The sequence below is a fragment of the Cyprinus carpio genome, chromosome B17 (genome assembly GCF_018340385.1).
Source record: "Cyprinus carpio isolate SPL01 chromosome B17, ASM1834038v1, whole genome shotgun sequence".
Lineage (NCBI taxonomy): Eukaryota > Metazoa > Chordata > Actinopteri > Cypriniformes > Cyprinidae > Cyprinus > Cyprinus carpio.
The window spans coordinates 613739-627763 of record NC_056613.1 but is presented as its reverse complement, the minus strand read 5'-3'; the positions used below and the strand labels follow the sequence as shown (position 1 = coordinate 627763).

Genomic DNA, 14025 nt, shown 5'->3' with positions numbered 1-14025 from the left:
AACTGGACAAACTGGCCCAGAGTCACGATATGACTCAACCCATCCCACATTACTTCATCAAATCCTCCCACAACACCTACCTCACAGGTGAGGAGAAAACCAAAACACTCAGGATTTTACAGATATTCACTTGAAAGTTATTGCTTTTGTTGTTTTTAACTTGAAATGTGAAATTTCACAATACTCGATACCCATTTAAAATAACAGCAATAACTAACACCTAAATAATACAAAAATCAAACAGTTAATAATAAAATGAGAACAAAAAAAAAAATAAAAAAAACAAACACATAACAAATAAAAAAAACAAATAAACACAAAAAAAACAGAAACTCTAAAAAAAACATTAAATTACATAATTAAGACAAAAATCATTTATACATGTAAGAAAATACACAGATACCTATTAAAGCTACATAAGTTATTTAGACCAGAGAGAGAGTTTGATAATTAAGACAAATATCATTTATGTATTTAATTCCATTTTATTAACCAATGTCTTTGCTACTGACCTTTGATGATCCAATTCAACCATACTAATAACCAAAAACGACACATTTGTGTTTCATTTTTATTATTCTTATTATAACTTTTTCTCCTGTGGCATATTCTTCAAGCGATATGTTTGAGTTGCGCCCTCTACTGTACAGACGTGAATTTACATTTCCTTCAGCCTGAGGTGCATTCACTTCACTTTTGTTGTGAAAGGACTTTTACATTTGTAAAATTACTACTTTTTTATATTAGAAACAAACAAGCAGTTTCTGTCCAGGTTTAAAAAGTAGCATAACGCATTACTTTTCATAAAAAAAAGTTAGGTAATTAGTTACATTTTTAGGGAGTAAAAAAAAAAAAAACTTGAAAATTATAGACTTTTCTGATGAAGCAGCACTGGAACAACAGTTCAGATGATTATAGCTTTAGGAGGCTAAGAGCGTCTAATATAAAATAATAATTAACAAAAATATTTAAAACTCTTAAAAGATACACAACAAAGCTCAATACTTAATTCATATTCAAAAAAACAGAAAACAAATAAAAAAAAAATTAAATAAATATTATTGCAATTTCTAAAATAGTTTTCCCATTTTTATATACTTATAATTATATCATTAAAAAAAAAAAAAAAAAAAAAAAAAAGAAATCTTTCCTAACAATATAATTCTTTACTATCGCGCATGATCGATTTAGCACTTGCTGAATAAAAGTGTTAGGCCTGGTTTCACAGACAGGGCTCAGACTAATTAAGGGTTAGGCCATAGATCAATTAGGACCTTTAAGTTATTTTTATAAAGGTGCATTAGAAAAAAACATTACTGGTGTGCATTTTGAGACAAAATAAAGGCACTGATATATGTTAAGATAACACAAAAAAAAATTCTCTCACATCAAACAGCTCAGACCAAAATTATATTTTCAGTCTATTATTATTAATAAGCCTTGTCTGTGAAACCGGGGGTTAAACAAAAAAAAAAAAAAAAAAAGAAAGAAAGAAAGAAAGACACCCGGGGGGTTAAACAAAAAAACTGAACAAAAAAATAAAAAATATACTAAAAAATTACAAATAAGAAAACAAGAAAGAAAGAAAAAATTTACTGACCCAAAAACTTTTTAGTAGTGTATATTGTAACACAAAATTTATATTTTGAATAAACACTGTTCTTTTTCACTTTTTATTTGTCAAAGAATCCTGAAAAAAGTATCACGGGTCCCAAAAAAAAAAAAAAAATGAAGCAGCACAACAGTTTCCAGCACTGATAATAAATCATCATATTAGAATGATTTCTGAAGATCATGTGTCACTGAAGACTGGAGGAATGATGCTGAAAATACAGCTTCGGTTCACAGGAATAAATGATATTTTAAAGTATATGAAAATAGAAAACCGTTATTTGCAACAACATTGCAGTTTTTGATCTAATAGATACAGCCTTGATGAGCATAAAAAGCTTCTTTAAAAAACATCCCAAACTTTTGAACAGCAGTGTACCTCTGGCCCTGGCTTGAGCACTTCTTCAGCAGATACCGTTAGTTTGGTTTTTTTGGGTAAATAAATATAAAGCGTGTAAAGCGTGTGTTGTGTGCAGCGGGGCAGCTGACGGGCGTCTCGTCTCCGGAGATGTACCGCCAGTGTCTCCTCGCCGGGTGCCGCTGTCTGGAGCTCGACTGCTGGAAGGGCAAACCTCCGGATGAAGAGCCAATCATCACCCACGGCTTCACCATGACAACCGAGATCCTCTTCAAGGTCAGTTCCTCCAATCAGAGCTCTCTCGCTCAGTCTCGCTGTGATTATGGGATGCGCAGTGGGAGCTCATTATAATCAGTGCATGCTACATTTGACAGAAATCAAGACAGGTCAACTTTACAGCGGATTATTAATCGCTTTGATTTACTGAATCAAAACATATGCATAAATAACCTCAGGAAGAAGAAGCACCCTCTAGCATACTTTTAAAAAGAGTACTTGTTATGCAAATAACACACTTTAAAGGAATATACTTAAGTGCACAATGAGTGCATTTTTTTCGGGTGTTTAATTTAATTGTTAGTTGCAATTAATATTAGTTTAAATTTGTATAACATGCAATAAATAAACTAGCTGAAGTTTTCTGCCCAATGTTTTGACAAGCATTTATGCTTTAATATACTTTAATGTCATTCCTATTGCAACTTGTTTGTCTTTAAATATATATATATATATATATATATAATATATATATTTAATATATATATATATATCTATATATATATATTAGTTAGTCTACATATCAAAATAATATATATAATAATGATGTTGCAATTATAAAATAAATTATAATCAAGTATGTTAGTCTACATATCAAAATAAGTTCTACTTCTTTAAAAGCATGGCAAAATATTATATATATATATATATATATATATTATATATATAGATATAAATATATTATATATTATTTATTTCCAACATAATGATTTAAAATTGACTTTTAAATAAAAATATAATTTGATTAAAATGAAATAAAATAAAGTTACATGAATTAACATAAACTGGTAACACTTTACAGTAGGCTTCCATTTGTTAACATTAGTTAAAATCAACTACCGTAATTAACAGTGAAAAATACTTTAAAGCACTTATTTATCTTAGCTATTTTTCATTTGAGCATTTACTAAAACATTAAAATCAAAAGCAATAAAAAACATAATGATTTAAAATGTACTTTAAAATAAAATAAAAAATGATCTGACATCACAAAGTGTGGTTTTTAAAAGCATACTTAAGTTTGTTTAAAAAACAATCATGAAAGTGTCTCTTTTTTAGTCACTTAACTGGCCTTTTATTTCATTAATATTATATTTTCTACATTTTTTTTTTAAAGTGCACTCCAAATGCACATTAAATATGATTAAGCACAATTCTTTTTCACAAGGATGAGAAAGGAAGTTTTAAATTTATGATCATAACTTATAATAATTAATTTAAGATATCACTGAAACTACCTCCAAAAAGTCCAATCAAAACGTCCAACCTTACCCCTTAGAACTCCAGTTTGAGAACCACGTTGATTCGTAAGACACATTTTGCTCCTCGTACTGCAGGTTTGATGCTGTGATGTTTCTGATGAGATGTAAATGAGATCACGTGTTTGTTTCAGAGTGAAGCAGCAGGAGAAGATGGCCCACTACTGCAGGACGATCTTTGGAGACGCTCTGCTCGTTGACTTACTGGAAAAATATCCCGTGAGTTCAGATGTGGGGACTTGTGATGTATATATACAGTATATCCACACTGGCACGATTACCATTTTAACATCACTCAGCAAATATACAGAGAGTTAAAATACATTTAGAAAGTTGACTCCACTTAATACTGTTTTAAAAAGCATTATGCCAGTTCTGTTATATAAGCCTAAATTAATTGAGAGGCAAATATAGGCAAATATTGGAAATATTGAATCATTAAAATTGTCATTTGTCACACCGCAGGACTGTTTGAAATTGAGTAGTGATGATAGGAATGTGATTAAAAATAATAAAATAAAAACTGGTGACAAGTTACAAAACAACTACAAAACCACTCATAAAAAATCTACTATTCTAAAAATAAAATAATTAGCATTAACTACAAATATTCTAAAAAAAATTCTAAAAATGATAAATAAAATAAAGGAGAAATCGACCGTTTACATTAAGGTTCTGTGACTAGTTAACTATATTAGTAAATATGAACTAGCAATAAAAAATACTTCTAAAGTAAAATAAATGTGTATCAGTTGCATTAACTAAAACAAACAATGTACAATAAAGATACATTTAAAGATACATTAGTTTATGACATTAGTTCATATGAACTAATAATAAAAACATTTGTAACGCATTTAAAATGGACTAGTGGAGAAGAAAAAGTTAACAAAAATGATCAATTAAATAAAATATGAAAATAAAATAAAATATAAAATGCAATAAAAGGTGACCAGTTACATAAAATAAAGCAAAATAAACCATCAGTGAGGTTTAATTTGTTATCATTAGTTAACTCTATTAGTTAACATGAACTGTCAATGGATGATGCTTATAAAGCATTCATTAATCTTCGTTCATTTTCAACACACCTGAGCTAACAATGAATGGTTGTGCTTTTGTTAATTAACGTTTACAGCGATTAATAAATACTGTAAGTTAATGTTAATGCAATAGCGAACATTAACTAATGGGATTTACCATTGGTGTTACCAATCAACTTTTATAAAGTGGATCTTTCCGGTCCTTGATTCTGATTGGTTGAGCTGCGTTCGAAGCTGTTGTAAATTACTCTACAAAGTAACAAAAAAAACACCTTTGGTTACTTCTGTGTGTTGCTCGGCAACCACTTTGTTGCAACCACAACTGTTTCTGAGGAACTACCATTGTTTGGTGGAAGAATACTGTTTTTATTAATATCATTACACTTTATTGTGCTCTGTTTTATTTGTGAAACCTTACTAACGCATATGAAATAACCGTTATATAAAAGCAATAAGCCCAAGTGAAAAGCGTGGTTAACAGTGAATTTATAACAGCTATAAACTCAGCTTTGCGTCGTACCTAACAACGCCCCTCAGCTGTTATAAATTCACTGTAACACCACAGCTTCATAGGGCTTATTGCTTTAATATTTTGGCACACTGTTTAGTAGTGATTCTGTTTAATATCTCCAAGAAAGCGTCCGGTCCATGTTTTTTAGCTGAAGCCGGGTCATCCGATGCCAAGTCCGTCTGAGCTGATGGGTAAAATCCTGATCAAGAATAAGAAAAGCAGCACACCTGCCAGCAAACCAGATCAAGCCAAGAAAGCGTCCGGTCCAGAGCAAGCAAACGAGGCTGCGGACACTTCTGAGTCCAACCAAGCGGCCGACCCAAACCAACCCGCTCCAGCTAACCCAGAGGCCAGCGACCCGCCGCATGCAGCCGGTCAGTTCATCCATTAACCAGTCCTCAAACTAGTCTTCAGTGTCACTGGACTGTTTCTATGAAGCGTCCAAATACTTTCAGTGCTTGCTGTGTTTGTGAAGATGCTTCGATGGGCCGGTGTTAGTGCCACCAACAACAAAACATGCAGAAAATAACAGTATTTTGTGTCTGACCGATTCCAGATGACCGCGAAGAGCATGATGACCACGATGAACAGGACGAAGAGAAGATGAAGAACTCTGATGAGGTGAAGTAGATGCCGTATGCTTGTAACTTCTGGCCTCTTTTGAGGAACTTTCAAGCTTTGGATAATTGTAAGAATGAAGATTCAAATCTCAGAAATTCAGAAATGCACATTTTAAAACCTAAAGAAGTCATTTATTTGACCAAAATAAAAACAGTAAGATTGTGAAATATTATTACAATTTAAAATAACCATTTTCTATGTGAATCTCTGTTAAAGTAATCTCTGTTAGACTGTAATTTATTTCTGTGATGTGCAGCTTTCAGCATCATTACTCCAGTCTTCAGTGTCACATGATCTTCAGAAATCATTCTAATATGATGATTTGCTGCTCAAGAAACATTTCTGATTATTATCAATGTTGAACACAGTTAATATTTTTGTGAAATTTGTGATACATTTTATTTTTCAAGATTCTTTGATGAATTGAAAGTTAAAAAAAAAACAATTATTTTGTCTTTTATTATGCAAATTATTTTATATTTACCAGCACTTTTTGATCATTTTAATGCATCCTTGCTGAATAAAATTATTCATTTCTTAAAAAAAAAAAGTAGTCTATGCTGCAGTGAAACACTCCAATTTGTTAAATGTACAATGACTTCTCTTTCTTTAATCAACATTTATTGAGTCTGCATTATTTGTCATTTCCTCTCAGGGAACCGCTGGACAGGAAGTGACAGCATACGAGGAGATGTCAGCTCTGGTCAACTACGTACAGCCCAACAAATTCATCTCTTTTGAGAACGCAGCCAGTGAGTTCACGCTCACATGTGTGTGATGAATACATAATAAATGCACCTGAAACTCTGAAACCTTCTCTCAGACCATATTACACAATAAATATAACAACCTTTTTTTTGGCAAATGATTCCCCTTTAAGCTATAAATATGCTAAATCAAATGTATAAACCAAAAAAATGTAGTTTCACCCTAGTAACACTCTCCAATAATTTCATTCGTTAACATTAGTTAACATGAACTAGAACGAACAATATTTTATGAATATTTGTTGATGTGAGTTAAAAAAAGGATTCTCCATTGTTCATGTCAGCTGACATTTTTATATGACTTTATTGATTTTTATATTTACATTGCATACATTTATCATTTTACAAAATAAAAGTTTGATGGTTCAATGTTTGAAAATGAAGAAATTAAACAAAAAGTAAACAAAAAATAAATTTAAAATAAAATAAAAATAAAAAAATTATTATTATAAAATTCTCATTAAAATACACACATTGAAAATACAGTGTAATATTACAGTTGTTTGTATTTATTTTTTATATTGTTATTTAATAATAATAATTCACCCAGAAAAAAAAAATCTAAATAAAAGTCTGATGGTTAAAATAAATACATTAAGACAGCCATATCTATTGACACTGTAATTTTAAAGTAAATTATTATTATTATTATTATTATTATTATTATTATTATTTCTTAAATACTAAATTTTTAATTTCAAAGTGAATAATTACAATAATAATATTTATTATTATTAATATTTAATTGATTATTATTTAGTGTATATATATATATATATATATATATATTATTATTTTTTTATATATTATTATTATTTTTACTTTTATTATAAGACATGAAAATGTGCTGCATGGTAGGACTGAATCTGTTGTTTTTGCCTTCTGTCCCATGATCCTGTACGATGCTGACAAATCTCTAAACTTGTAAAAAAGTGTTTTATATTGACGTGTTGTTTAACTATCTGATTCTGTCCAAATCTAGAAAAAAACAAGAGTTTTGTCATCTCTTCCTTCGTGGAAACCAAAGGAGAGAGTCTGATCGCTAAGAACGCTGTGGACTGGGTGGAGTATCCTTTACTTCTGACATGTACTCTCAGTTAGATTCAGAGTTTTCTGCTGTTTGGATGTCAGTGCGTTCCTAAACTGGTGTCTGTAGATATAATAAGAGGCAGATGAGTCGTATCTACCCTAAAGGAACCCGTGTGGACTCTTCAAACTACAGTCCTCAGCCCTTCTGGACCGCCGGCTGCCAGTTTGTGGCGCTCAACTACCAGACTATGGGTGAGACGAGTCAAATCACAGCCAACATTGACTGTTTATGTGCATTAAATGATTTGTTCTTGTCATCACATTAGCACTGGCGGTTCTTGGGTTAATGAAAAATAATATTTAACTTTAATATAACTAATATTTAAATTAATCATAAAAATGTAGAATTACAATAAATAATGTAAAATAACTCCCACAACTGTTAAAAAAAAGGAAAAATATATATATTTAAAATGTTGCTGTTTTTTTTTTTTGTAATATTTCTACATACCATAAAACAACATCAAATAATTAAAAACAATCACACGTGACCATCAGCTGACATCAGAGAATTATGAACATGCATACATGTTGTGAAATTATCAAAATATTAAATTTGAGGGATATTTCAAGCAAATATTTTGACAGCTGACAGAAAAGATTGAAAATCCCTGCAAATCTTTTATCTTTGTTAACCTTCACTTATCTTTTTCATTTGTATTTGAATATGACGAGTAACCACAAGTGTAAAATGTTTAATGTGTAATGTTGGTGCATTTTAAAGCTCTCCACCAGCCACATGTACTCTTTGTTATTAATGTTCTTGATCTGCTGTCTCTGTGTCTGTGGGTTTAATGGTATGATGTGTATTTGATGCTGTAGACTTCCCCATGCAGCTGAACATGGCTCTGTTTGTGAGTTTAACGGCAGGACGGGTTTACCTCCTCAAACACGACGTGGTCCGTCGCAGCGACAAGAAGTTCGATCCCTTCACCGACAGGATTGACACCATCATCGCCAGCACTCTCACCATTAAGGTAATGCAGAAATGCTTTGGGGCTTATAGAAGAACGGTTCTTTAACAATGCATTTGGCAGATACTCTCTCTCTATATACTGTGTGTGTGTGTGTATATATATTAATGCTGTCAAACTATTAATCGCATCCAAAATAAAAGTTTTAATTTACATGATATATGTATGTGTGCTGTGTATTTATTATGTATATATAAATACACACACATGCATGTAAATATTTCAGAAAAATATGTTGCTTATATATTAAATATATTTATTTATTTATAATATAAATTATATGAACATAAATATAGACATGTAAATACTTTCAAACTATATACTGTATGTGTGTGTATTTGTTTATACATAATAAATATACACAGAATACACACATATATTAAGTAAACAAAAACTTTTACTTTGTGATTAATCGCAATTAATCATTTGACAGCATAAATTTATATATTATATTGAATTTATTATTATTATTATTATTATATTATTATTATTGATTATGGTTTAATGTTTATAATTTAGGAAATTAGAAGTATTGTAGTTTTACAATATGCAATGTAAAAAATAAAATTATTATTATTATTATCATTATTATTAATTTCTTCAATACTAAATATTAAATTAGGAATAAAGGGTAATAATTAAATCACAAAAATGTAAAATTAAAAAGAAAAAAATAATAATATAAATAATAATTTAAAATAAAAGTAATGATGCAATTACTTTATTTTTTTCACTGAATTTATTTTAGTAAATATTAATTCTTTTCATTTTACAATAGTAATAAAAGCAGCAATACTATATTATATCATTGTCATTTAATAATAATAAATAATAATAATAGTAATATTAAATAATGATAATAGCCATATTTATATTTTATTTTATATTTATCCAAACCATGATTTTTCCCCCCTCCCCCAAATGTTCAATTAAAACAAAAAATATACACACATATAAATAAAAAAAAATTCCAATTCTATATCATCATTCTTTACTATAAATTTTTCTTAATAATTTACACACATATTAAGAACATAAATTTCCAATTCTTTATGTGCAGTCTTTTCTCTATCAGTGAATATCTTCATGTCTAATTTGATCTCATCTTTCTTGACTAGTAAATGTGAGTGTGAACTGTATCCTGTGTTCAGATTTACTCCGGTCAGTTCCTGTCGGATAAGCACGTGAAAACCGGAGTGGAGGTCGAGCTCATCGGTCTGCCCAAAGACCCCAAACGCAAATACCGCACCAAATGGAGCACGACGCCCAACGGCATCAACCCCGAGTGGAACGAGGAGCCTTTCGTCTTCGAGAAGGTCAGACCCCGCGGCTCTCGTATCATACATTACACACACGTGTTTGAGCTGCTCGGAGGCTGACGTCTGTGTGATGTTGTGCAGATCTTGCTGCCGGAGATGGCTTACCTCAGACTCGTGGTTCAGGAGGAGGGCGGCAAGTTCCTGGGTCACCGAATCATCCCTCTGGACGCTCTGCAGACAGGTGAGACCAGCACAAATGTGTCCCTGCAGCACAAAAGCAGTCTTAAGTCGCTGGGGTATATTTGTAGCAATAGACAACAATACACTGTATGGGTAATTTTTCTTTCATGCCAAAAATCATTTGTATATTAAGTAAAGATCATGTTCCATGAAGATATTTTGTAGATTTCCTACCGTAAATATATCAAGGGGTTCAACTGTAATTTTCTGAAGCTAATACGAAGCTGACACAGATCAGCATACGCTGTTATGACTGGTTTTGTGGTCTAGGGTCACATATGAGGATTTTTTGGTAGAACAAAACAAGTTTGTCAAATGCTGTGATGGTTTGCAGGTTTCCAGCACATCTGTCTGCGCAGCGAGAGCAACATGCCGCTCACGCTGCCATCTGTGTTCGTTCACATCGAGGTGAAGGACTACATCCCCGCTGCATTCGCCGGTACTGACCTACACACCTACAGACACATGCTTTCACTGAACGCAACATCAAATAACCTCTCAGTGATTGTTTTCTGCTAGATTTCTCGGATGCACTTTTCAATCCTGTGAAGACTACAAAGCCACCGAAGACTGAGGTAGAATTAAATGCACAGATGCATGTAATAAATGCATGTTCAAATGCTCTCTAAAAGCATTAGTGCACTACTGAGTCAAGCAGTTTCTTTGGGTTGCAATGTACAAACATGAAGGGTCTCTTATAAAAACTAGAATGTAATTTAACTGCTGCATTGTTTGTGTAACAACCAGGATTATTATAGTTAACTAAAACTAAAATCAGAAGAAAACAGTCAACAGAAAACTTATTTTATCTTAGCTTGATGCCAGGGCAACATTTCTTATTTCATGTAGTTTAACTCGATGTACTAAAATAATAATAATAAAAAGAAATAATAAAATGAGTAAAAACTATATAGACATTTAACGAAAATAAAAATCACAAAAACACACTGCAAAATGTAATTAAATTTAAAGTGAAAACAGAAAATATCAAATAAAAACTAATTCAAAATAATCGTATAATAGTATAAGAAGATAACATTGATAATGGTTATTATAGTTAACTAAAATTAAAACAAACAAAAAAAAACTTTTTAATAAACTTTTAAATAAAAATTAACTGAAAAAAAAAATATGTTTTAAGTATTTTATGTCAACTAGTTGCCAAGGCAACATTTTTCATTTATATTTATTTTAAGTTAAAAAATAACTAAAACTAAAATAGAAATGAAATGTATAAAAATTATGAAGACATTTAAAAAAGAATTAATGCAAATGACAAAAAATACTAAAACTAAAATATAAAAATAAAAACGAATCTAAAGTAATAAGAACTATAATAAGATCTTATGATACTAAAATAATACTGATGAAAACCATTTTTATATAATATATAAAAAATTATATAATAAAATTATCTTATATTATTAAACTAGTTGCAGAATTTCTAATTTTCTTTTAGTTTAACTTTATAAAATATTTTTACTTTATAAAATATTAAAATAACTAAAACTAAAAATTAATAAAGTATGTAAAAAGAAAAACAAATAATTTTTTAGAAAAAATAATAAAAATGATAAAAACACAAAGTACTTAAACTTTAACAAAAAATTAAATAAAATAAACGCAATAATAATAATAAACTATATTAATTGTACCTCAGTGATATTAAAATAATACTGATAACAACCTCTAAACCGCATAACTGGCTATTAACTGAGATTTTCTTCATAACTTTGCTAGATTTTATATCTCTTGCAATAATTAGAATCTAATATTTCATGAACATGGATGAACTTATTTGTCTGGTAGCCATGTAAAAAGTGTGATAGTGTACAATAATTCAGTCATTATTGAAAAATGAACACAATTGCCCCGTGCTTATTATCAGGCTCCTGATCACTCTGTGTGTCTGCACTGTCTCTTGCGTAACCATGTAATCTTCAGCTTTGAAAAGCACGTCTCACACAGATCTCACTGTACTCTCGTCTTCAGAGTTTAACATACGTGTGTGAATATGAGTTACCTCTCGCTGACGGAGCCCAGAAACCTGCCGCAGGTAAATAACACACACGTGATGGACATCATCACTTACAGAAACACTGACATGCTGCTTTCTAACAAATCCATCAGAGTACTCTATGAAATACCTGACTCTGCTAATAAATAGAAACTAATTATCAACTTTACTGGACTCATGTGTGTGTGAGAAAGCATAACTTTTAATTAAATATATATATATATATATATATATATATATATATATATATATATAATATATATATATGTAAATATTATTTCTATATTTTTCATTTTTGTTTTCTGTTTTGATTTTGATTTTAATTTATCTTAAATTCAATGTTAGTAATTTTAGTATTTAAACTTATTTAATTTAGTTTTTGTGTTGTGTTTTGTAAGTTTTAGTATTTTTTATGTCTAAGCGTTTTTAATTAATTTTTAATTTTATATTTTAAATTAGCTTTAATTTTATATTTGCACTTTTCAGTTTTAATTTTTAATAATTTTATCTGATATTGCCATTTTTATTTTAGAATTTTTATGTGCTTTTGTCATTTAATTTGTTATTTACTTATTTATTTTAAACAACAACACAATTGTTTTTTGTAGAACTACACCTAAAAGTAAGGACATTTGAATTTGTTTTATAATTGATGCAATTTACTCCATTAACAATTTGACTGCTTTAAAAAAAAAAAAAAAATCTGAGTTATATAAAGCACTACATAAAAAAAGTGACTTATAAATCATATATTAATTTGGTACCAAACATATTGAAGTATCATGGTAATTGTATACCATCACTGCACTGATTTGTCATATTTAATGAAGTGAAATGGATTATAATTTATGATAATTTATCTGTTTATGACTCTATGATATAATAAGAACCGAAGGCCACAGAAGAAGCTCCAGCATCATCGGAGGCTGAAGCTGCAGTACTTCCAGCAGAGGGCGACTCTGCACCTCCGGCAGAAAAGACTCCAGCACCAGAACCTGAACCTGAGCCCAAGCCAGAGGAAAAACCAGAACCTGAGCCCAAACCAGAGGAAAAAACAGAAAAAAACACAAACCCAGACCAAAAAACAGAAAAAAACAGAACCTGAGCCCAAACCAGAGGAAAAACCAGAACCAGAACCCGAGGAAAAACCAGATCCTGAGCCCAAACCAGAGGAGAAAACTGAACCAGAACCCGAGGAAAAACCACATCATCACAAAAAACAAGAGGAGAAAACTGAACCAGAACCCGAGCCCAAACCCGAGGAAAAACCAGATCCTGAGCCCAAACCAGAGGAGAAAACTGAACCAGACCCTGAACCAAAATCAGAAGAAAACCCAGAAGCTGCTGCAGATGCTGTCGTCACGGAGACTAAAGAATCCAGTGAGGAAACCCCATCTGATCCATCAGGTGATCTGCGTCTGTGTGTGTGTGTGTGTGTGTGTGTGTGTGTGTGTGTGTGTGTGTGTGTGTGTGTGTGTGTGTGTGTGTGTGTGTGTGTGTGAAATGTCTAAGAAATTGGGTCAATACAACACATTTTAGAAACATTAAAACAATAAGTATTGTTTTTTGTTATGAAAATAGAAACTTCTGTGGTGTTAACAAGCAAACAAACTCTGCAGTAAAGAGAAGTGAGTGTGATTGATGGAGTTGTTTTTCAGATATCACCACTGTGACCTGTGAAGAACTGCAGCAGCACAAGAACTTCCTGAAAGTCACCAAGAAACAGGAGAAAGACCTGAAAGACATGGAGAAGAAGTTTCAGAAGAAACGAGAAGAGCTGGTTCAGAAATACAGCGACCAGTTCAAAGCCTTGAAGAAGAAGAAGTAAATGCAGAATGAACATGCTTGCATTTTTTAGCGTTATTTTATGCTATTGTAGTATTTTGAATTAGCTTTTATTTTTATATTTTCCAAAAAATGAAAAAAATTAAACTACAATTGATTTTTTTAAAATAATTTTTAAAATGTAGTTTAATTTTTAGTAATTTTTGCTTTTGTCA

At 30.7% G+C, this 14025-nt stretch overlaps 1 protein-coding gene across 2 annotated transcripts in view; it reads left to right on the top strand.

Moving 5' to 3' along the window:
- Nucleotides 1–2426, top strand: part of plcb2 (phospholipase C, beta 2) — a 15855-nt gene extending 13429 nt beyond the window's left edge. For both annotated transcript variants that reach the window (XM_042743150.1, XM_042743149.1), the window contains 2 exons: nt 1–87; nt 2088–2426. The exon at nt 1–87 is cut by the window's left edge and continues 60 nt beyond it. In XM_042743150.1, coding sequence (XP_042599084.1) covers nt 1–87; nt 2088–2320 — 320 coding nt within the window. In that variant the 3' untranslated portion in view covers nt 2321–2426. The remainder of the gene's footprint in view (nt 88–2087) is intronic.
- The last annotated feature ends 11599 nt before the right edge of the window (nt 2427–14025 follow it).